Source organism: Myotis nattereri (genome assembly GCF_964212035.1).
Source record: "Myotis nattereri genome assembly, chromosome: 7".
NCBI lineage: Eukaryota > Metazoa > Chordata > Mammalia > Chiroptera > Vespertilionidae > Myotis > Myotis nattereri.
This window is the reverse complement of record NC_138082.1, coordinates 17,203,511-17,227,995: the sequence shown is the minus strand read 5'-3', so window position 1 is coordinate 17,227,995 and position 24,485 is coordinate 17,203,511. Positions and strand designations below refer to the sequence as shown.

Sequence of the window (24,485 nt, the reverse complement as noted above, 5' to 3'; positions counted from 1 at the left end):
AAAGTATAATTTTGTCCCAAGTCATCTAAAGTCTCCAATTGCCCAGCAAATACAATTGAAGAATCAGACGTTTTAGTGCAGTTTCAAAAGCTCTTGAACTGATGTTACTCTTCAAGTAATAAGGTGGGTAAAAATAGGCAAAATATATAAACTTGATGTACAAATTGTTATAGGCAGTTTGTTTATTTTAGCTGAAGTAAATTTTACAATTTATTTTCAATTAGACAATTACTTGTTATTGTTAAGATCTCCCTCTGCCTAAGTTATAACTTAAACGTTACCATAGGTCTGTATGTGTAGGGAGAAGCACAGTGGGTAGTGTAGGGTTTGGTACTACCCTCCGTTTCAGGCACTTGAGCGCCTTTGAACATAAGGGAGTACGAATGTACTAGCCATCTTGATTCACCTGCTATTTCCAGTGGTGGGAGCTGTGTTCAAGATAGCCTGCAGTGTATAAATTAAAAAAACCCCACAAGTAAGTAGATAAATAAATCAGCTTTTCACCTATGATAAAGGATATAAAATATTTTCAATTCTATGAGTGAATGAGGAAGGGAGCTAATTAATTAAAACTGTCTGGAATTCCTTTGAAGAAGTATGTGATTAAACAAAGGGCTTTATCCTGAAACAATTAAGTAAATTTGGCCTCAGGTATCCTTGCTCATTCCCCAGGCAATGAGGGAGGCTTAAACTCGGTTTAGAGTTAAACTTTATTCGAGATTTATCTATTTTAATTGATTTAGCTTTGATTATAAAACTTTCATGGAATAGCTGATGCAAATGATATATTATGTTAATATGTAACCCTCCCAGGTGTTATCTTCAATTTCAACTCAATATGAGTACATAACTTGTCTGACTGTTCTGCACAAGTTAATGAAATATAATACAAATGAAATGGACTACAATAATTTATATTATCAAGACTTTTTCTTATGCTAGATGAATCCTAAATATTCTTAGGGACTCACAAGTAGACAGAGAAGAGATTTGCAGAGTAAAATTTAAATAGAATACTATTAGTGAAGAATTGGTTGGAAGGAGACTGTTTTTCTTAACACTTGTTTTTTGAGAGGACGTTTTGGTTGCAAATAAAATAGTTTTTATTTCATAGATAGAAACATTGACTTTTTGCAGGGGCTGGCATGATTACTGATAGTAAATTCATTGGCATTTACAAGATCATCCATCCTGTGAATTCTGTTACTAATGATATATTGAAAAATTTTGTATAAGAGGTAAGTGAAATGAAGGTAAATCAGGAACACATTTGAGTAAGACCTCTTATTATTGATAGATGATCGAAGAATATTCTCTTTGGGGAAAAATTACCTTATCCTTCAAAAGATATAATTTGAAGCAAACAATACAAACTAAGTAAGTAGAGGAGAAACCTGTAGTTTATTTGTAAACTGTTTTTATTTTCAATTAGACAATTACTTGTTATTGTTAAACTAAAGTTGCTACTAATTCTTTCTTTGACCATTTGTCTTCTCCAAGTGAGATTGTTCTGTTAAGAGCAAACTAGAGCTCCAAAATCGAGTCCATGAGGCAATGAGTGTTAACAGGGTGGCTGGGCTTCATTTTCAACCTTTAACAGATTCTTTAGTGTGCTCTATAATTTGTTTTAATATCTTGGAATCAGTGAATTCAGGATCCATTGGACAAAATTGGAAAATATTTTAATGGTCTAATTTTTTTTCCTTGGGCTCAGTTTTTTAAGAGTAGGATTATATTTCTTTATTTAAGTTTTATGAACATTATGACGATTATGTAAAAACTTAAAATCATTGATTATACTAGTTTCTAATGGGGATGCCATGAATGTATGCATTTCAACATAGTGCTTGAATATTTATATTCTGCTTAGTGAATATAGTTAGAGGACTATACATTAAATGGCTGAAGTAATATTTCTTTTTTAAAATATATTTTATTGATTTTTTATAGAGAGGGATAGAGAGTTAGAAACATTGGGCAGCTGCCTCCTTCACACCTCCTGCTGGGGATGTGCCCGCAACCAAGGTGCATGCTCCTGACCAGAATCGAACCTGGGACCTTTCAGTCTGCAGGTTGACGCCCTATCCACTGTGCCAAACCGGTTAGGGCAAGTAATATTTCTATAATGAGAAAAACTATATGAGTAAAAAATAAGCTGGAAGGAATCTTGGAGATCCTTTAATAGACTTTATTTTAGAGATGAAAGACAAGTGTTAGCTAATTTACCTAAGGTTATATTGCTAGTTGGCAAGATTTGAACAACAATCAAAAGCTTTTCACCATGTTCTTTTCTTTTATCATTCTATTTCCCCTCTCTCCCTACTTTGTTCCTTTTTAAAATTTCTTCCTTTCCATATTCATGGAGGTTTTACTATGAGCTATGGTGGGCATGGGTGTTACCAAGATAAAGAGACTAGCTGGTTGTAGCCACTGATAGTAAAAGTGCAAGAGAGATTGAAACTCAGACAGTAGACTAGTTCACAAATGCCCTGTAGGAGCCCCCTTACAGTCACCCTGTGCAATAGGATAACAATTGCCTTGGTCCAATTCAGATCCCCATCTTCCCTCAACCACACCTAAAGGGCTTCCACAACTCTCAACTTTATGAATACGTTAATTATATTGAGAAAGACCTAATCTGCACTTGGAAGAAAACATGTATATATAGTTTAATATTCAATTAGCATCAATATTCTTACATATAATAAGCACAAATTATATGCAGTAGTTCAGGCTTCTCTCATGAAAAAGCTTGAAATTTTTTAGGTAAAAAAAGATATATATTTTTTCAAACTGACATGAACTTATATTATCTAACATAATGTTCAAACTCCACTGTGCGTCCAACTCTACATGTAAAGGGATATCTTTTATAAAGAATTTTATTGCAGCTATTAGTATCATTTTCACTTGTCTGAATTTTTATCATCGCCTTGCTAAAGAAGACATGCTCACAGTGACAGATGCTTACTGGACTTAGTGTGGTGATCACATCATAAGATCTATAAATGTCAAATTGCTATGCTGTGTACCTGAAACTAATATAGTAGTGTATGCCAACTATATTTTAATTCAAAAATAAGGCACGCTTTAATACACTTTTGAAATGAATTGTGTTGTTTTACTTCCTGTCTTAGCATGGCTAAGTGATGTAAAGTTTATCTGCATCTCGGTTTTGATTTGAGAATTTATGAGGATGGTGAGAAAAAAAAAGCATCTGTTTTCATGCTGCTGCTTCATTTGTTATATATTTGAAGTGGCATAACAAGAGGGAAAAAAGGAGGCTTTAAACTCTTGTTTTGCAGTAAATGCACATTACTAATTTGGGTTTGGCTTTCATTTGAATGGATTCTCAGTGGGTAGAAATGACATTTATTTTGTGAATTGGAGAGAGCAAGTTGAAGGGTTGAGAGGTAGAAGATAAAAAGAAATCATTACTGAATCATTGGGCAGCTGTTTATGTTACATGTAAGTATAACTACTTGGCCCATAAAAACAACAAAGAAATAAATATATAACTTAAAAAGAAGTTACTAATTTCAAATACTCTTATTGGTGTTGTGATCTGGAAATTCAGAAACCCTCTGTGGCGTTATTACTTTATCCAATCCAACGGTCCTTTTCAGGTTATGATTTGAAAATGTTCAACACATTTAGACAGCTGACAAAAGTATATCACAACAATAAATTAAACATATATACAGCACTGATTAAAGAATAGTGCAGGCCCGGCTGGTGCAGTTCAGTGGTTGAGTGTCAACCCAGGAACCAGGAGGCCATGGCTCGATTCCTGGTCAGGGCACGTGCCTGGATTGCCAGCTGGATCCCCAGTAGAGGCATTCAGGAGGCAGCTGATGGATGATTCTCTCTCATCATTGATGTTTCTATCTCTCCTTTTTCCTTCCTCTCTCTGAAATCAATAAAAAAACATATTCCACTCTAATTCATAAAAAATGCCTCATCTTAATCATAGACATTTTGGACTTAAATATGCATTAAAACTTATGTTCTTAATGTTTTTCATTGTAAAATTGTGGGTAACTGGCAGAGCGATTCTTGAAGTGATGCTCCATTTGTTTTACTATCAAGCACTAGAGAAACTATTTTCATGAACTGTGTCCACAAACCATTCAGTTAAACTTGAGGGTGTTTTCACTGAAGCTTGTGCTGTACATCTGAAAAACCAATGATGCCTAAAGTCTGAAATCACAAGTTTATGAGATGAAGAAAAAAAAAAGAAGAAAGAATATTCAGTTTGAAGGAAAAAGCAGGAGAAAATGACTGCAAAAATAGTTTGACATTTTTATTACATTACTTTAGTATGAAATAAATATGCACATTCCTCATAGATTATGGGAAATTTGACAAGTATAATTAATATAATTTAATGTAATAACTGTGTAGCCTAAATTTAATTTCAATAAAAATTGGTACTCTATCATACTCTAGCTTTTTTAAAATGTATTTTTATTGATTTCAGAGTGGGAGAGAGCGATAGAAACATCAGTGACGAGAGAGAATCATCCATTGGCTGCCTCATGAATGCCTCTCACCAGCACTGAGCCTGCATCCTGGGCATATCCCCTGAATGGGAATTGAACCAGTGACCTCTTCTTGCAAGGGTTGATGCTCAACCACTGAGCAACACTGGCCAGGCTCATTTTATTATTTGTTTGTGTTTTTTTTTAATTTAATTTTGAAAGATTTTAAAAATCAAGGTAATTTTTAAAAATGTGATGCTAAAGATAAATATTTACCCTTCTTTAAATATGACTAAATGTTTTTTATGTGGTAATAAAAGTAAGTGCATTTATACAACTAAGTTTAGAGAAATATGTATAGAAACCAATGACTTTCTTAATTATGTTTTGTGGAAGGGATAATCTTTTCAAGTTTTAATATTTGCATAATTATTTAGAATCTCAAATTCTGCATTTTCCATTTCCTCTTGAAATAATATTGACTTTTATTTTTTGCTGTGTATTACCTTATTACTTAAAAATGTATGTATATGACAGTTTGATTCCACTGTTAGGAATGCAATCCTGTGTCTACCACACTGAAGCCTGGTGTGATTAAAAAATCCATCCCCAACAGGAAGGTGTTGATTCAGAAAAGAGAAGCAATCAGATATTTGTTGGTTGTCTTAAAGGGAATTCAGTAAATGAGAATCACTCATTTCTGATGATCATAAGCATTTGTGAAAAGTTACGAGGAGACGGTTCATTTCATCATTTGTTCCTATCAAGGAGACACTGACTCTTTTATATATATGTAACCAAGTTTGGTTACTGAGTATAGCTTGGAGACTATTAAATATCATTTTTCTAGTATAAAAAAACTCAGAGAGAAAAGGGAATTATGTCAATTAAGGCTGACTTCGTCTATGTGCTATTTATAAATATAACATGTTAGTCTTAATGTCCCTGCATAACATTAGGCAAGCTTTTGAACAGTGAATGAAAAGAAAAAGTCAATGTATAAAGTTTTGCTACTGCAAAATTAGCTTACAATGTGAAAAAATAGAAAAGGAAGAGAATGCTTATTTTTCTATAATTTAAATATATGAGTTTATTCATCCATTCACCATTCATACAGTTATCTCTGTCTGTTTGTATAATTATCTATTTCTCTACCTGCTTATGTTTTTGGATATGTATAATGATAAATTTAGTTTATGGAAATTGTCATTAATATGAGAATGTTAATTTAAATTATATATATATATATTTAAATTAAATTAAATAATATAATTATAATTATATATATATATATACACACACACATATATGTATGGATTGTGTTAAAAATACATGGGTAGACACCATTAATTTCCACTACATCTCTATAAGCATCTCTACAAGCAATAAAATTATACAGTTGCTTAAGGAGTATATAAAAGACATACACTCTTATAACTATCAATGTACCTCAGGAATTAGCTCTATCCTTACTTTTACAGAAATTGCTTTCTTTAATTTGTTTATAATTTTTATAATAACTAAACAATGCTTCCTCAGACACCATAGTTTGGTTTTTGTAAAAAAAAGACATATTAAAAAAAAAGACATATATAAGCTTAATTTAAGACTTTTAATTGCAAGTTCCTTATAAAGTTATCCCTTCAAGCCTAGGACATTTTTTCTGTAGTGTTTTCCTGAGCTTGAGCTTTGTTGATTGCTTACTCATGAAGGAGGTGACCATGTTCCTCTGTCTTCTGGAGTTCCTCTGAATTGGTGGTTGGATCCAGAGCCTTTATCATATTCATGCTCAGTTCCTTCGGTGAAAGTGAGGGTGGTGGTGAGGTTAGCCAGAAGCACATAGCGGCTAGTTGTTGTTGAGAACTGCCTAAGGTCTGAGAATGCTAGCCTGATTGCAAGCTAATAGCTTAGCCTGGCACTTGGGTTGGCAGAAGACAGGAGATTCTCTGGCACAACAATCAGCCTGAGCTTCGTGTTTCTCTTGTATCCCCTGGGCAATTTCCATGGGGTGATTGGGAAGCAGGCACAAGTGGATCCTAAGGAAATAAAAATAAAAAAATACTTTCTCTCACAGTTGAAAAACTCCAAGTTTAGGAAATCCCAGTCTTCTCAAGAGGACTGACGAAAATTTACCCTCTGCCCTATGGGGAGAAACTGTTATTATATTCCAGTGTTGTTTGCTATATACACACATTCTTGAAAATATAGTCCAAACCAAAAGCTGTCACAAGCAATGCAGAAATGCTATGCAGAATTATCTCCCATCAATTTTCCCTATTATTGGGACACTAGAGGCCTGGTGCATGGAATTCTTGCACTGGGGGTGGGGGGAGGGCTGTCCCTCAGTCCAACCTGCGCCCTCTTGCAATCCTGGACCCCTCAGGTAAGGGTCCCTAGGCTTGGCTGGCAATCAGGATCTATCAGGGCTTTCCTTCCTCCGGCTGCTGGCAGCTGGACCCACCCCTGCCACTACCTCTGCTTGCCGTCTGTGCAGCGCTGTTCCCCCTCCCCCGCCACCAGTCCCCTCCCTTTGCAGGCAACAGGCATGGGGTATGATGGCTTGACTGGCCTGGGCCTCCCTCTGCTGGGCAATGGGTCACAAGACCCCCAGATCAATCGCTCTGCAGCGGGAGGCCCCGCCCACCTGCTGTGAGGCCACCAACCAGATGGTCTGGGGCTCACTCTGTGGCCTGGGCCTCCCTCTTGGGGTGATCATGGGGCAATGGCGGGCCCCCCTGACCAATCACATCACACCCAGCTTGGCTGGCGTGGCACCAGTGCATGTCATAGCGTGGTCGTCTGGAAAGTCATCCAGATGGTCATTCTGCTGTTCTGTCTGTTCGGTCGATTGGCATATTATGCTTTTATTATTATAGATTATTATAGATTTGTAATGATCAGTCATTGATGTTGAATACCTAGCACTATTCATTCATAAGACATTTTAGAATGATATAGCTCTAATTTTTAAACTTTATTATTAAAAGTTTTAGGAAAATTGTGAAGTACAAACTGTTCCCATATAGCTCACATTCAGTTTCCTTAATTGTTCATATTAATTTGTTCCAATTAATAATTCAGTATTGATTAACACTCATTTTAACTTTTTCCTTATTTATTAGTTAGAATACTCTATAAAGACATCCTGTAGGTAACCTATTATTTGGTTACCCAATGTTTTAGCTCATTTAGAAAAAAAAACACTAAATGCTTATTTTCTTTTATTTACTAGTTATTAAGAAAAAATTTGGTTCTATATTATTGTCCAAGTGTGACTATTTAAATTCATTTAACATTATTATAAACTCATAGGTTAAAATATATGTCGTGGGACTCCATTATTGTTATTATCATCATTTCCGTAATTTAAACTGCCCCATCATTAACACGGAAGGGTCTCTTCCAACTGGCTGTAGGGCCCTTTTGACACGACCACACTCATTTGTGATAGTGTCCTCGTTATCTGGTATGAGGAGATGTTTCAGGCCTATCTTATACATTTACTGTCCCAGACCCAGGCTCTGAGATTTCTCCAACAACAACAAAAAGTGTATTTCAAAGTGTATTTCTTGAAAGCACATTTCAAAACCACAAGCTAGATGCTAGGTCCCTAGGTATTTAGTAATAACCTAAAGCAAAGCATAACTTCTAACACACTATACAGTTTGTTGAATGAATGAAACCAAAATAGGCAGAAGAAAGCCATGACATTTAGAAAATATTTAAAATCAATATATCTGTACCTTGTAAATAATATATAAGCTATCTTAGAAGACACTGTGATTTCCTCACTTTAGAACTCTGTAAAGGGGAAACAGGGTGGAAAACATTTGAGGGTGAATTTGTTTGTTTGAGGCTGCTGAAAACACACACACACACGCATACACACACATGCATACAGACACATACACAAGTACATCTCTTGGTAAGATTTTATATTAAAAGAAAAATGCAAATTTTTTCTCAGAAATGGAAAGCGGTGATGTGTGACAGAATGTGGGATAACTTTATACACGATGAAGAGATGTTTAATGCATGCAATTCTAAAATAAAAACTTATGCTTAAAGAAACAAAGATATGAGAGAAAGCTTTCAAGACACTGTTTATCTTTCTTGGCTGAGCTTTTATCTTCTTGAGATTGGAAGTGATGAAGGGTAGTAAGCACCATGAGAGGAAGAACCAGGTCTATTCTGTGTGCCACTGTGCCTCCAGCACCTAGAAGAGTGCTCCTTCTTCTTTTTTAAAAAATATATTATATTGATTTTTTACAGAGAGGAGGGGAGAAGGATAGAGAGTTAGAAACATCAATGAGAGAGAAACATTCATCAGCTGCCTCCTGCACACCTCCTACTGGGGATGTGCCCAAAACCAAGGTACATGCCCTTGACCGGAATCCAACCTGGGACCCTTCAGCCCACAGGCTGACGCTCTATCCACTGAGCCAAACCGGTCAGGGCGAGCATAGTGCTTCTTAGATAGTAGGGGGACAATAGGTAATTTGTGGAGTAAGTGATTACTTACTGGATGGATGGACGGATGGATGGATGGATGGATGGATGGATGGATGGATGGATAAGGTGGAAAGCACAAAGACTTAAGGAATTTTATGAGGAATGTAAGTCAAGTGAATTTTATTAAATAACTAGTATATGGCAGATGCTTTTAGATATAAATGTATCTAGTTTCTAAATTTAAAAAAGCATAAGTCTTTCATTTTCTTATTCAAAAATTTAATTAAGAAAGCACAGCATAGCCGAAACTGGTTTGGCTCAGTGGATAGAGCGTCGGCCTGCGGACTGAGGGGTCCCAGGTTCGATTCCAGTCAAGGGCATGTACCTGGGTTGTGGGCACATCCCCGGTGGGGGATGTGCAGGAGGCGGCTGGTCGATGTTTCTCTCTCATCGATGTTTCTGACTATCTCTCTCCCTTCCTCTCTGTGAAAAATCAATAAAATATATTAAAAAAAAAAGAAAGCACAGCATCACTATGTATGGTGGGTACAGGAAATATGAGGGGAACACATTGACACATTGTAAAGTAAATGATTGCCTAACCACTATGTTGTATCTCTGGTACTACTGCTGCTAATAATAAAGCACAGTTTTAGCCAAGTACCTTGACATACTGACATAGGTCAGACAGTTAAAAAGTACTTCTCCAAATTTAAATAACTTGCTTTTACCACCAAATTGACTCGCACAAAGACACTTAAGTATGAAAAGCATTTTAATATCTAGCTTCCAAAACCCTGATCTCAACTGATGTTATGTCTGCAGTGTTGGCTGTATCCACAGATGTCTATAGAATATCTGCTGCATTTGTTTGACTTGAATAATAAGAACATCATAACATAAGACCTCATCTCTGGAAAAGATGACTCAAGTATTGTTTAAAAAATAATTAAGATGTTTGTTTTATGTTTTGACAAATATTTACAAAGATATTAAAGTGTTTCCTGGCAGCCCTGCCACATCCAGTCCTGATGCTTTGGCTCTACTATTTCTGAAATTGTTCACCCTTTTCATTTAAAAATAACAGCAGACTAGTCACAAAAGCAGTCACCTCTACCTCCTGATTCCTCAAAGGCCATTTCCCATATGCTTTTCAAAAGAGGCAGCTGTTGTCACACATCATTTCATGAAGGACCATTTTCCTCCTTTAAATTTTCTGAGGGCAAAAAAAATCACATTTATAAAATACCTCAGACTTGAAACTGTCACTCTCAATGGAAATGGAAATGGTATCAAGCAGTTTTCTCACATCAATTTGGTGATGTGTAGTTATTCACTTAGAAAGAGAGAAATACAGCTTTATAGATTCTAGGCTACAGAGGCAGCGTGTTGAACAAGAGTCAAAATTCAGGATTCACATACAAAAATAACAACTAATACTGAGTGCCTGATATAAGTTAGGCCTTTTTTTAAAAAACCAACTTACAGGGATTTACCTATTTATTTATTTTTATTTAATTTATTGGGGTGACATTGGTTAATAAAATTATATAGATTTTATGCCACAGTTATGAATGTTCTCTGCTTTAGAAATTCTCAGACTTGCTCTAAGGGGCAGAGACAGAAATTATATAGATTTCAGGTATACAGTTCTAGCATACATCATCTGTATATTGTATTGTGTGCTCAACACCCCAAGTCAAGTCTCCTTCTATCACCATTTATCCCCTTTTACCCTCTTGTACTTCCCTCACCCACTTCCCTCTGGCAATCACCATACTGTTGTCTGTGTCCATGAATCTTCATTTTTTCTTGGCTTAATCCCTTTACCCTTCACACCCAGCCCCCAAACCCTTTGTTCTGACAACTTTCAGTCTCTTCTCTGTATCCATGAGTCTGTCTCCGCTTTGTTTGTTAGTTTATTTTTTTTTCATAGATTCCACATATAAATGAAGTCATATGGTATTTGTCTTTCGCTGACTGGCTTGTTTCATTTACTAGCATAATATTCTCTAGTCCATTCCTGCTGTCACAAATGTAAGATTCCGGTTTTTTTTTATGGCTGAGTAGTATTCCATTGGAAGCTGCCCAAGTGCCCATCCGTAGATGAGTGGATAAAAATGTTGTGCATGTAAACAATTTGCAGGGATTTGCTTCTCAAAACAGTCCTAGGAATCTTGGACCTTAGTATCTTAATTTTTCAGATGAAGAAACTCAGATACAAAAAGATAAATAATGTACCCATTACAATGTTGCTAAATGCTAGATTTGGAACTCAGGCAGTGCATTAGTTTGTTAGGACTGACACATGAATCATTTGATCATTAGCTTCTAGCTTTCAGAATTGAGAGAAAGTAAATTTCTGTTTAAATCACTCAGTGTGTGGTGATTTGTTAATTTAGGTTTAAAAGTTTAATTGTATCTATATAAACACATGTATATAACACATACGTAGATACATATACATTTTTAGAGGTGTTGGAGTTTTTGCAGTATAGATGTTTCGTAATATAGACACATGAAGTTGAGATTTGTGTAAGATTATATAAATGGATCGACCAACGCTCCCAACTTAATTTGTGTAACCTAACTCTAGTGTAGCAAGTCTGTGATACAGGAATATTCCTGAGATGAGGTCAGGAGATGAAGGACCATTTGGGAATGTAGACCTGAAGCATGACTATTACGAACTCTCTGGCCACCTAAGAAAGATATAGAGGGCAATGGAAAAGATGATTACTTTGAGAGAGGGGAGTTAAATCCTCTTTTCAGTGAAACTAAGGTATACCCTGCCAGGAAGTTATGGTTGAGAGCTGGCTGAGTGGCCAGGGATGAGTGAATAGCATGTACATTCTTAGAAAGCAGGGTTGGTAGCAGCAGTAGTCCCCAAGAGCCTGGCTCCTGGTGACTGAGTGCTAGCAGTTTTGCAGGGAAGAATTGGATGTGATTCTCTGTCCAATAGTGTTATTTCATGCTGTGTAAAATGAGTGTGGATTCAACCCTGCCACAGGGTACATGACATCTCATGTTACTCCATGTTTCCAAATCTAATTAGAACAGACGTGGAGTCCCTGCTGGCCAGTGTGGCAAAATCATGGGAGCTTTAAGGAAAGTGAGAAAACTGAAAGCAAGATGCCAAAGCCAGAAGCACCATCACATGTGGAGGTTTTGCATGGGAATGAAGTATATAGTCAGTCACGTTCTCCCGCCACATGCAGCAGGAATATGTAATGTTTGCTATATCCTTACTAATATTTTTCCTGGTAAATTTCTAAATACTATGCCACAGTTATGAATGTTCTCTGCTTTAGAAATTCCCAGACTTGCTCTAAGGGGCAGAGACAGAAATTAATTGCCTAGGGAAACTTAATGGAAAGCCGTACTGATAGAGAGGTTACAATTTGCTGCAACATTTGTCACTGTCAGAAAACACATACATTCTACAGTCACTGCCAGGAGAGGGGCTTTCTTCCTGGCCTCCCGCCCCCATAGTTCTCTACTCCTTACTCTTTTCTGGGATACTACAGGTTATTTAGCTTCAAGTCTAGGGATCATAGTATTCACTAATATATTTGTATTGTTTTTGAATGATATATAATTGGATATGAGTACACAAGAAACTGGAGTAGAATTTATCAGAATTAGTTCGACTCGCTGCAGGAGGTCTTTAACAAAAGTAAAGAGGTGCATTTTCAAATGATGCTTACATTAAAGAAAAATAACCAACAAAAGTAGATTTGCTGCCTAATTCAAGTAGGAGAAAATCTAGGGAAGAGTTTTACACACTTAGTAAAAAATGTATAATTGCTTTTAATGTACGAAAATTGTTCCTAAACACTGATTAAATTTTCAAGAATCCTGAGGTTCTGCAATCACTTAAATCTTGAGGTAGACAAAGAATCATTTAAGAAACTATTTATTACTCCCACTGAGGACAAAGATGGAGAAAACTGCTAAAACAAAAGAATAAAAGCCTGGCGGGTGGGTCAGGGGTTGAGCACTGACCCAACCAACAGGTCACAGGTTTGATTCAGATCAGGGCACAGGCCTGGGTTGCTGGCTCAATTCCCAGTAGGGGGCATGCAGGAGGCAGCCAGCTGATCAATGGTTCTCTCTCATCATTGATTTTTCTATCTCTCTATTCCTATCTCTTCCTCTCTCTCTGAAATTCAATAAAAATATTTTAAAAAGAAGGAAGGAATTGTGCCAAATACAAACAGAAATACAGTTAGTTGTGAAATAAAATAGAATTTTAAAAATAATACTGATTTTTTTTTTCTGGAATGATTTGCAGGTAAATGGAAAGCCCGCTGAAGCAATGAAATCTTGCTAATCTTTGATTAGACTAGTATCCACTGAGAATCTTAGGAAGTTTATAACTGCAGATGTCACATTAAAAATATTATATGAGAAGAATGCTTATAAATTTTTGTCCTTTAAAACAATGTATTTTTTTTAGATTGACCATTAGTATGGTATGGGAAGTTGGTAAAATTTACTTTGTTTTGCCATTTATTTTGATTTTCATCATCAAATGCCATGAGCAAAACAAATCTGCCCCTTGGCTTAGAAGAGTTTTGAAGCATTTAAAGCTTTAATGATCTTCAGCTGTATTCACTCCTTGAACAAAGCAGATGTAGAAGCTTTGACAATGGAAATTAATCAGTTATAGTCAGCAGAAGCTAATGCCACAAGGAGAGAGATATCTTCAGGTGAGTATTCACTCTTTGGTTGACAAAATAGGCAATTTCCTGAGACTAAAACTTCCTGAGCAAAACCAGAGGTAGGATTTTCTCTTCGCTGAGGCATTCTGGCGAAGTCTACTCACCACTGTGGTCCTTGGGCACAACTCATGATTGAGTTGTTCCAACAATGATTTTGTTAGCAGAATGTTTATGAAACATTTCCCATGGAAAATGATATCTCAAATGACCTTAAGCATAGCTTATACTTTCCAATTCCATTCCATTCAGCAGCCATTAGTGAACATTTGTTCAGTGCCAGAGTCTGTACTAAGAGCTGTAACATACACAGAAAAAGTATAAGGAACCAGTCCTTTAGTTTAGGAATACATTGCGACTCAAAGAGGCAAGACATAAACATACCAAAGTCACATAGCAAAGGAATTAAAAGCAACAGTTCTTATGCAATGATGTTATAATCAGTTTTGTTTTCAAATCCAGTTCTTCACAGAGAGCTCATTTTGGCTATTATTAGAGATAATATTTGTAATAGTTAGCATCCATTGAAAACTTATTTGTCTGACACTTTTATTATATCTTCTAATCCTTATAAAACTTTTATAATAGAGGTATTGCTATTTTTTACTTTTTTTACAGATGAAGAAGGTGAGGTTTAGTAGAATAAACAATTTGATGAAGATCATGAAACCATGGAGCACAAAGGCTGGGTTTGAGCCTAGCTTTGCTTGGCAGTTGAGCTTCCATTTCTTACTATTATAATTTCCTTAGATAAGTCCTTGGTTTAAGAGTTGTTTTATTTTCATAAAAAGTTCTTAGATGGTTAAAAAGATTGTGCTACTAAGATTCTGAGGCCTGAAAAGAAAAGAACAATGGGTAACTGGCATGATTGTGTGACCGTATCAAGCATTATAAGCGTTCATTGGCACTTACAGATATCTCTTGACTTTTACCAGGATTGCTTAGTGAGTTGCCAAAATTAACATATAACGGTGTTATTGATTCTTTTTAAAAAGAAAATATTAAATTGTTTGTTGATTACTCATGATAAGAGATGCTAGACAAGCTTCTTCCCTTTCTGTAATTTTATCTGGTACCATAATTCAATTTAGATATATTTAGTGCATAGGGTGTGCCAACACTCATTAATAACCAAATAAACTTTAAATAGTGAGCTCCAGGTCACCACACAGTGACTGCCAAGTCAAGTACACCAAGGTTTTGGAAGACAATGGCTTCGGCGCCCAGGCAGGATGTAAATAACTTTCAAATGGAACTTGGCATCACCCGGAAGAATTCTAATTCTGGCTTCAGAGTAGACTAACTTTACACAGTGCATTTTTAAAAAGACATATTTATCGGAGTGATGATCAGACTGTTACATCTTTCTCAGCATTAAGCTGAAAGTAATCCGACCATTACTAAGTTGTTTCCTGTGATTTTATTTGCAATCAGTATGCATTGTTGCTCATGTTATCTGCAGTGGAGTTTCTTACTGAGATATTTCAAGATATTTGTTCACAGACAGTTTTTAAGAGTACCTGAAAGGATGTGACTATGAATACCAGAAAAATAGAAGAATTAGGAGATGAAAATTAAGGCATAATTGGTTGCATTACAATATAAGAATTTTAAATTTACCCTCCAAAATTTATTAAAAAAGCTGTTGGTCCTGTGAGCCCCTCCAGACATAAAATGTTACAGCAATAAATCTTGGGTTGAGAGATTTGTGTTATCTCTCCCCCCCTATTATTTACATTGTTTGTCTGGATAGGAGAAAGGGATATGTGGAATAAGGTGAATAGGGCCTGCACCATCATTATCATCAAATAATTCACACTGGGTGAATTACATACCACCTACTTCTGGTGGCTTTGTTCAGAGTGGGTTAAACAGATGCATCCTCGGCATTGACATATAATGATATCCAGAGTTCGCATAGCAAAAGGATGTTGGTTAAGCCAATGTTTAAATTGCACACACTATTTTGCAAGACAAGAGAATAACAAGCAGAATGTACAATAAAAGAGACTCATTTTCAACACCAGAATCTCAGTTATAATAAACAATTCTTCCAGTCCCTGAATCTCAACAAAGGAGTAGCTGTTGCTTTAACCTGGACTTCTATGAAGAAAACAGAATTGTTTCAAAGAATAATGACTACCCAAGACTTAGACAGTCATACATTTTACAATGTAAATAATTCAAATACAAATACATTAAATAATATGCAGATGCAGTTATGTTCAGAGTTATGATTTAGTTTCTCTTATAACTAAGGGCACTTGGAGCTTCCTCTTCTATGTTGATTTGATCCTTCTCTCTGTGTTCAGCTTTGTTCTTGTCTCATAACTAGAACACTTCTTATATCAGAGCCCTTATTTATTTTCTGGTTATTTGTGGCTTCTGCTGATGTGTGTTTTAAAAGCCATACTGAATAGCACATCTTATTAATTAACTAGAGGCCTGGTGCATGAATTTGTGCACTAGCGGGGTCCGTTGGCCTGGCCTGCAGGATGGGCTGAAACTGGCTCTCTGACATCCCCCGAGGGGGTCCCATATTGCGAGAGGGGTAGGCCAGGTCAAGGGACCCAACTGGTGAATGATTCGGGCTGGGGAGGGGTGTGGGAGGTTGGCCAGCCAGGTAGGGACTGCAGGAGGGCTCCCGGGTATGCCTGGCCCATTTCACTCAGTCCTGATCAGCTGGACCCCAGCAGTAAGCTAACCTATCAGTTGGAATATCTGCCCCCTGGTGGTCAGTGCACGTCATAGTGAATGGTTGAGCAGTCTTAGCATATCATTAGCATATTATGCTTTGGTTGAACAGATGACCAGACACTTAGCATCTTAGGCTTTTGTTATATAGGATAACTAAAAATAGCTCATCTCCCTAACAAACACTGTAAAATTTCTACTGACTTTACCTTTTCACTCATAAGTTTCTTGTTTAAAAATTTATTTTTATTGATTTCAGAGATGAAGGAAGAGGGAGAGAGAGATAGATAAAAATATCAATGATGAGAGAGAATCATAGATTGGCTGCCTCCTGCAAGCTCTGCACCCTAGGCATGTGCCTTGACCTGGAATAGAAATATGATCTCCCGGTTCAGATTGATTCTCAACCACTGAGCACAAGTATACACAATTGAATGAACACTGTAGCCCACACATCCAAAATCCATGTCCTCACCACTCAAACATTTGTGCCTGGACTACCCATCCTTCCCAGGTGCATGGCCATTGGTGGCAGAGTCTGCTGTGTGTAGGACCGAGCTGGGAAAGATGGTATCACAGGCCCTGAATGACAACTCAGGGATATATGGAAATGAAGTTCTGGAATCACAGTGGTTTGGAGCATGGTCAAGAAAAAAATGAGTGCTGACTCCAGATGGGCACTTCTCTTGTCTCCACAGACTTTGCTTAGTGGTGAAGGTGTGGAGAGAGAACAGCTGGAATGCAAAACAAATACTTGTTGGTTCTCACTATGTACCAGCACTGTTCTGGTCGCATGGGACACATGATTGAACAAATCGATGTTCTGTCCTTGTAGAGCTTATATTCTTGGGAGAGGAGAGATGGACTGTTATTCTTAAATTTGATAAATATATAAACTCTATAGTGCCTCAGAAAGTGAGAAGTATTATAGAAACAATGAAAGTTAGAGCAGGGAATGTGGCAGGGTTGGCCTCTACTGAGAAGTTGAGATTCGTGTAAAAACTTGAAGGCAGAGAGGAAATTAGCCAAGAAGATAACAAGAGGGAGAGAAACTCAAGCTTTTGAGAGTGGTGTGAGCATCTGGGGATAGGACCACAGTTGTCATGTGGGAACAACAAAGAGAATGTACAAGATGGAGAGTTAAAACAAAAGAAGTCAGAATAAAAACACTGATGGCCAGATTACATAGTGCAGCACTACCTAAAAGAATTATAAGGATACCTATAAAAATGTAATTGAAATGTTTGTGTAGCCACAATGAAAAGTTAAATAGGACCAGGTCAACTTAACTTTAATAATCCACTTTATACAATGCAATTTATCTAAAATGTCATTTTAATGCTTCATCTCTGAAGTCTAGAGTGTATTTTGCATTTACAACACATCTCCCAATCTTTACTAGCTACATTTCAAGTGCTTAATAGCCAAATATGGTTGGAGCTTACTGCACCGGGCAGACCAGATAGAGGTTTTGACTCATCATTGGAAAAACTTTGCATCACTTGGAGTGACTTGGGAGATGATTCAGCATTTTAAGAATTTAAGTGTCATAATTTGATTTTTGTTTAAAGATCAGGGGTAGCTTTAACTGAGAAAACACCATAAGAGATCAAGATATTTATTGCAATAATATTGATGAGGAATGATGGTGGCTCAGATGACAGCAGTGGCTGACATAAGAAGTGTTTGACGCCCTGATCATTTTAAATATGGGACATATAGGAAGGTGTGTGAGAGGAGAGTCAAGAATGATCTCAGGACATTGGCCTGAACAATAGGCCTGACTTCAGCTGAGATGGGATAGGCTATTGGAGGGATGGGGAAGGAAGATGCCGGGTCAATTGTAGATTCATGTGTCTGAGAAGTGTATTAGATATTCAAGTGAAGATGTAGAAAAGGGAGTTGGACATGAGTGTGGAGTTTAGGGGAGAGTTTGGAGGTAAAAGTTTGGAGATCGGCAAACTTGAACCAGGATAACATCACCGAGGGAGTAAAAGTGGAAGGAGAAGAGAATACCAAAGACTGAGCACTGGGATATATGAAATTAAGAAGTCTAAAATAACATGAAATTGACATTAAAATAATATAAAATGTTTTAGTACTTTTGCAGTGTATTTAATTTTTTACAAAAATGTCACACATGTTCATAACTGTCATTATGATCTTGTTCTTTTTACTGAAAAACTATACCTTTATTTTTTAAATTGAATTTATTGGGGATGATATTGGTTCACTAAGCCATACAGGGTTTCAAGTGTACAACTCAATAAAGCATCACCTGCCCACTGCATCCTGCGCCCATTGCTCCAAGTGAAGTCTCTTTAAATGAAACCGAAAGCCTTTTTTGTGACTTTTATTTTGCTTTAAAATGCCTCACAAACCTTGAATTAATTAATTCATATTATAGATAACTACATTAAAAAGTAGACAGTGAAAATAAAAATTGTGTTCATAATCAAATTAGTGACCATAATGTCTTTAATGCATATTTTTATATATGTGTTCTACAGAGACAGATGAGGCCACTGTTCTTTGATAGTATAACATTCAACACCAAATTAGCAGTTTAAAATCTGTCCCACAATTTACAAACAGATACATCTTTGTTTTATTTGTGATAAGCTTATCAGCTTGCTTTTTATATGAAGTTTGATTGATGGTTATGTGTTCTTACTCATTTTAGTCTGTCAATAAATGAGATTTTGCCCTCGCTGGTTTGGCTCAGTGGATAGTGCGTTGGCCTGTGGACTGAAGGGTCCCAAGTTCGATTCTGGGAATCGAACATGCCTGGGTTTTGAGCTAGATCCCAGTGGGGGGCGTGCAAGAGGCAGCCAATCAATGATTCTCTCTCATCTTTGATGTTTCTCTCTCTCTCTCTCTCTCTCTCTCTCTCTCTCTCTCTCTCTCTCTCTTTCTCGTCTCTCCCTTCCACTCTGAAATTAATAAAAATATATTAAAAAATAAGAATTAGATCTCCATGCCTTGAATTATATTCAACTCTCAAGTATAAAGAATGCCTCATAAAACAAAATCCATTATTTTACTGTAGGCACATACATGACTTTAAAAAATACAACTCTTATTTCAAATGAGATTTTAACCCTTTGTGATCTTGAATTATCAAGGCAATTGTTTACAACACAGTGTGGAAATGGGTGCATTATTAATACTGAAAAATAGACTTAAGTGACTCATTTTTATCTAAATGACTACATAAATATACTGATAAACAATCTTTAATATTTTAACACAGGCATTTATTTGTATTTTTTCAGTCTATTCGAGAAGTCACAGGCTACGTGTTAGTGGCTCTTAACCAGTTTCGTTACCTGCCTCTGGAGAATTTACGCATTATTCGTGGGACAAAACTGTATGAGGATCGATATGCCTTGGCAATATTTTTAAACTACAGAAAAGATGGCAACTTTGGGCTTCAAGAACTTGGATTGAAGAACTTGACAGGTAAGGAAAATATATAAAATAATAAATATACTCTCATCAATATAACGTTATAGACACACACCTGTGTGTGTGCGGTTACTACAGTGTGTGTTGCATTGAGAAACACTATAAAGCATTGAATACCTACTACTTATTCATTTTATGAGAAAGTATTCCCTATGATTCCCTTGTTTTATGTACAGATATTGTGAGTGCAGTCTGAGGGATACCTTAATACTGTTATCTCAGCTGAACAGAAGTACACTGTTCAGGAAATGCTCAGTGACTGGAAACTGAGATAGGAAGCAGGTTTAAGAATGCTGTTTGGGGGTCTCAGGTGAATGGCCAGCCATATCATCAAAGCTGCAGCGAAGCACCTCTCTCGTTAAAGCTCAGTAAATACACAAGCCATTGTGTCTAGTATTTTATATAATTCCATATTTTTGGAAAACATATCTAATTTATTAACTCAGTGTTGATTTCTCTTATTTAGTAACTCGCTAAATGCCCCTGTGATTCTTTCTCAGAGTGCTTTTATTTCATATCATTAGGGCTTTCCCCCCCAATCAAGGAGATAGTCTGCTATCAACCTAATGTTATCATCTTGCTACACTTTGTAGGAATTTGTTTTTAAACTGATCTTTGCAATCCCACTGATATCTTCTCAGTTCAGACACTTCATAGTTCACACAGTTCATAGTTCATAAAGGCTGTGGTGGAAGGCATTTTTGTGGCAGGGTTTCTAATCATAAATTTTGCCATGTGTGCCTGTAATCAAAATGTGCTAATTAGTAATTAATTATCATCCCGCAGTGGGATAAATAAGTCTAAGCTATTAATTTAATCTAAATTAATATCTGTATATTTTGCGTCAAAATATATAGTGCCTTTCTATGTATTTGAGTTCATTCACTGTTAATGTTTCTTGATATTGATAAATAAAATACTTTAGAAATATTACTTTAAAATATTAAGAAATATGTAAGCTTATTATTAACAGGATATTTAAATTATTAGTTTATTTTATTTATAGTGAATGTAAACAATATTATTTTAAGTTAGAAGTAGCTTCATAATTAGCCAGACATGAGAGCTAAAATTGGAATATTTTGGATGAAGAAAGGAATACTGATTATGTTATTGACTTTGGACATGATTACATAATGGAATTGAATGCATAATGATAAATGCAAAATTTTTGGAACCTATAGATTACTTCATCAACATTTTTATTTTTATTTTGTTTCAAAGATAGTTATCTTACAAAAAAGCAAGTTTTTTTGTGTTTTTTTTTTTTACTAAATTACTACTTGCATGGAAATAATGATAGGAGGAAAAACTTGGAAATGGAACGGATAGAGAACATCAAATGATTGAAATTAGGACTCTAAAAATAATATGGTTCAGTTAAAAGTTGCATAGGAAGCATTGTGTTTTCTTCACAACTTTTCTATGATTAAATCAAAGCAGAAATGAATAATGGTTTTGAAATTTTTATAATTCTTGAATTATATTATTATTTTATACTATGTGATATTTATAGACTTTTTTCATACATAGGTACAAATTTAATACATGAATATGTACATTTTTCTAACCATACTTTACATTAAATATTTGAATTTGTATTTTATGAATTATAAGGATATGTATTTGAATATGTGAAATTTGGGATCTACAAATATATGATTTATGTTTTTCAAAAGTTGGCTAAATACTCTCCTCTTTTGAAACCAACACATTTATGTACTAGTGCCTTTATTTAATATTTTATAAATATTCTAATTGGTTAACTGCATGTGAGGTCATCCTGATTAGATTATTTTTGAGATGTGGACAAAAACACATTTTAAAAAAAGTGAAATGCTAAAATGTTTTGGGGAGGCCTCAATAAAAAAGTAAAAAATGTATTAAGTTTAGTGAATTCTGGGTCAACTAGAAATAAAATAAAATGCTTAGTCCAGGAGATGCATCTGAATGATGTTGCATTTGAAGAATGTAACTTCTGACCATCACATTTGAATGTCTGTCTTCAAATATGCATAAGCTATTAATGAAAGTAGTACAAGTAACACAATGCCTTTTAAAGTTTAAGTTTCCCAACCACCTTCACATTATTCAGTAATGTTCAAATAAATAACCTGGTATGGAAATGGATAGGCCATTTGTATTTGACTCAGTGTATTTTTAAAAAGTATGGATGTGGAATGAGAAAATTCTCTATTCAAAAGTGAGAGCCCTACTTACGGTCTGTCTCCCTCTTCTTTAAAATTGAAAAGAAAATTCCCTCTCATGACGTTGTTTTAGGCGTCCACGAAATAAGGCAAGGAACTTGTCAGCCATGCTCCTTTCACGTAGAGGATGCTTAGGGAAACTTAGTTTTCCTTCTCTGTATTGTTTTGCTTTTAGCTTTTTAGCTTTCCTTTGTGTCAGCACACTGATGGAACAACATACATGTTCTGCATATTTAAATCCTTCCTGTTGCTTCACTGAGGTTTTGAAAGGTGACATGTTTACACAAAAAGTTGCTCCAAATTTAATAGCCTCTTCTGATACCACTTTGAAACTGCTTTAAGTATAAGATCATTTCTCTGGAAGTGAAAAGCCTGAGGCTTTATTAATTAATCAATTGATTAATTAATTATTTTTTTTGTCTACTCTCCGTACCACTGCTGTCTTCGGTAATCCCCAGTACTGCTCTCCTCTTGTTCAGTGGCTCGGGCCAAGCACCTGTTGCCCCAGCCCTTCATTTCAAATCTCCATCATCATGTTTCATCTTTCATTGGCCCTGACGTTTGTCTTGACCTAAACAAGAGACATATTCATTCTGAGTTCTTTTTCTGACATTAGAGTTGCTAAGCGTTCTTCAGTTGCTCTGTGTAAGGTCTGACTAATGTTTGAGTGGATTCAACTAGCCTAGTTCAGATTGCTGTCAGCTACAATGTTTGACAAAGGTACTGCTAATATTTACATGAAGAGAGCTACACAGCATATTCTGAAATCTGAAGAAAATAATTGATTCCAAGAATACTCCTAACTTAAGGATAAATTACTTGGAAAAATTATTTGATCAAAACAAACATATTGAAAATCCTCTGAGTCAGATGGAATCCATGAAGAGTGGTACATTCTTATGAAGGTGTCAATTTTAAGATCAGGTCCACAATTTCTAAAAATATGATATTCTAATCAATGTTTTTAAAGAACATTGTTTGCCTGTCATACCAAATGATGTATAGTGACTAAAAGAAAGAAAACCATAAGCAATGTGTTTTTGTGTACAGGTAAAACAGAAACATATATTTGAAAGGAAATGTTATCAATATGGGATCAGATAGAGTGACCATTTCAGCAAATTTCTAGGATGTGTTCTTAGATTTAGAGAACCACCTTGTTGTCCCTAAGATACACTAAGATCTGTATGTGCCCTTCCCTAAGAGAGAGAGCATATTAAGGTAAAACTACTCCGTTATGAAAGCTCATTTGTGGAGAAAGCATGCTTGTTTGCTTATAACTTTCAGAAAATGGAAGAGAGCCTTGGCTCTGCAGGGTCCCAAATGCAATAATAGAAACTGATTAGATATCACCATGAATCTATGATTTCATCTGAGGAAAACAGTAAAAATATCAGAATATCTGCTTCCTCACCTTTAGAGCAGGACATTAGCTTTGCTGGGCCTGCAGACACCGACACTGATGGAAGGAGACGACGTGGGGTTGAGAACACATAACACAGTGTAGAGATGATGTGTGTGAAATTGTGCTCCTGAAACCTGTATAATTTTGTTAACCAGTGCCACCCCAATAAATTTAGTAAAAAGAGGGGAAAAAGAGTTGGCAAACTTTCTGCATCCATTTCCAGTCACCAAGCAATGCTGGGGCCAGAGTCATTAGCTCTGTGCACATTGTGAATTGCTAGAATCAAACCAGAGCTCTGGAGGCAATGTGAGTCATGTTTGGGAATAACATGAATTTGTATTTTAGAAGGAATAATGAATGTATGCAATCTTTGACAAGTCTCTAATGCAATTTAAAATATATGTAAATGTATCATCTAGTAAACTCTCTGTCCTAGATAAGAAGTGAGGTATCATGTTGCTGTCTTCCAATGTTTATTGAAGGCACAATTATTATAATTCTTATATTGTTATAGATTTATACATTTTAAAAAATGCTTTCATGTTCCTTTTAAAAATATTTTCCCAAACACAGTCCAAGAATGCTGACTGGGAAAGTTTTTTTATTGTTATTTTGCATATAAGGACACCAGACCCAAGGTCTTGTGGCTAATAGGGCTAACATGTGTGAAATCTAGATAAGTTCCCATCTCTTCATATTGTGCCATTCATAACAATGCTTGGGTCAATTTCTCAGGATAAGACCACAGTCAGTGAAATAAAAAATTTCCTTTAAACATAAACATTTCAAAATTAGGCAGAAGAACTTAAGGTTATATTTTAGAAAGAACTTTGACTTTAATTGTGGCATGATACTTGAATACATCATGGGTGTATGTACGGAAAATGGCAGTAAGTTGACAAAAATACATACATACACAAAATGATAATAGTGTAAACACTAGATTTGATTTAAAAGATCAATTAACTCACGTTATAACCACTGCCATTCAACAGTGGCTTTCTAAAATCAAGGTTACTATACTCTTAGCCACTAACTGACAAACATTTATTAATAG

At 35.8% G+C, this 24,485-nt stretch overlaps 1 protein-coding gene across 1 annotated transcript in view; it reads left to right on the top strand.

Annotated features, from left to right (window-relative positions):
* Positions 1-24,485, top strand: part of ERBB4 (erb-b2 receptor tyrosine kinase 4) — a 925,368-nt gene that overhangs the window by 480,553 nt on the left and 420,330 nt on the right. The window contains exon 3 of the mRNA XM_081095735.1: positions 19,624-19,810. Within this exon, the coding sequence (XP_080951861.1) occupies positions 19,624-19,810 (187 nt within the window). The remainder of the gene's footprint in view (positions 1-19,623; positions 19,811-24,485) is intronic.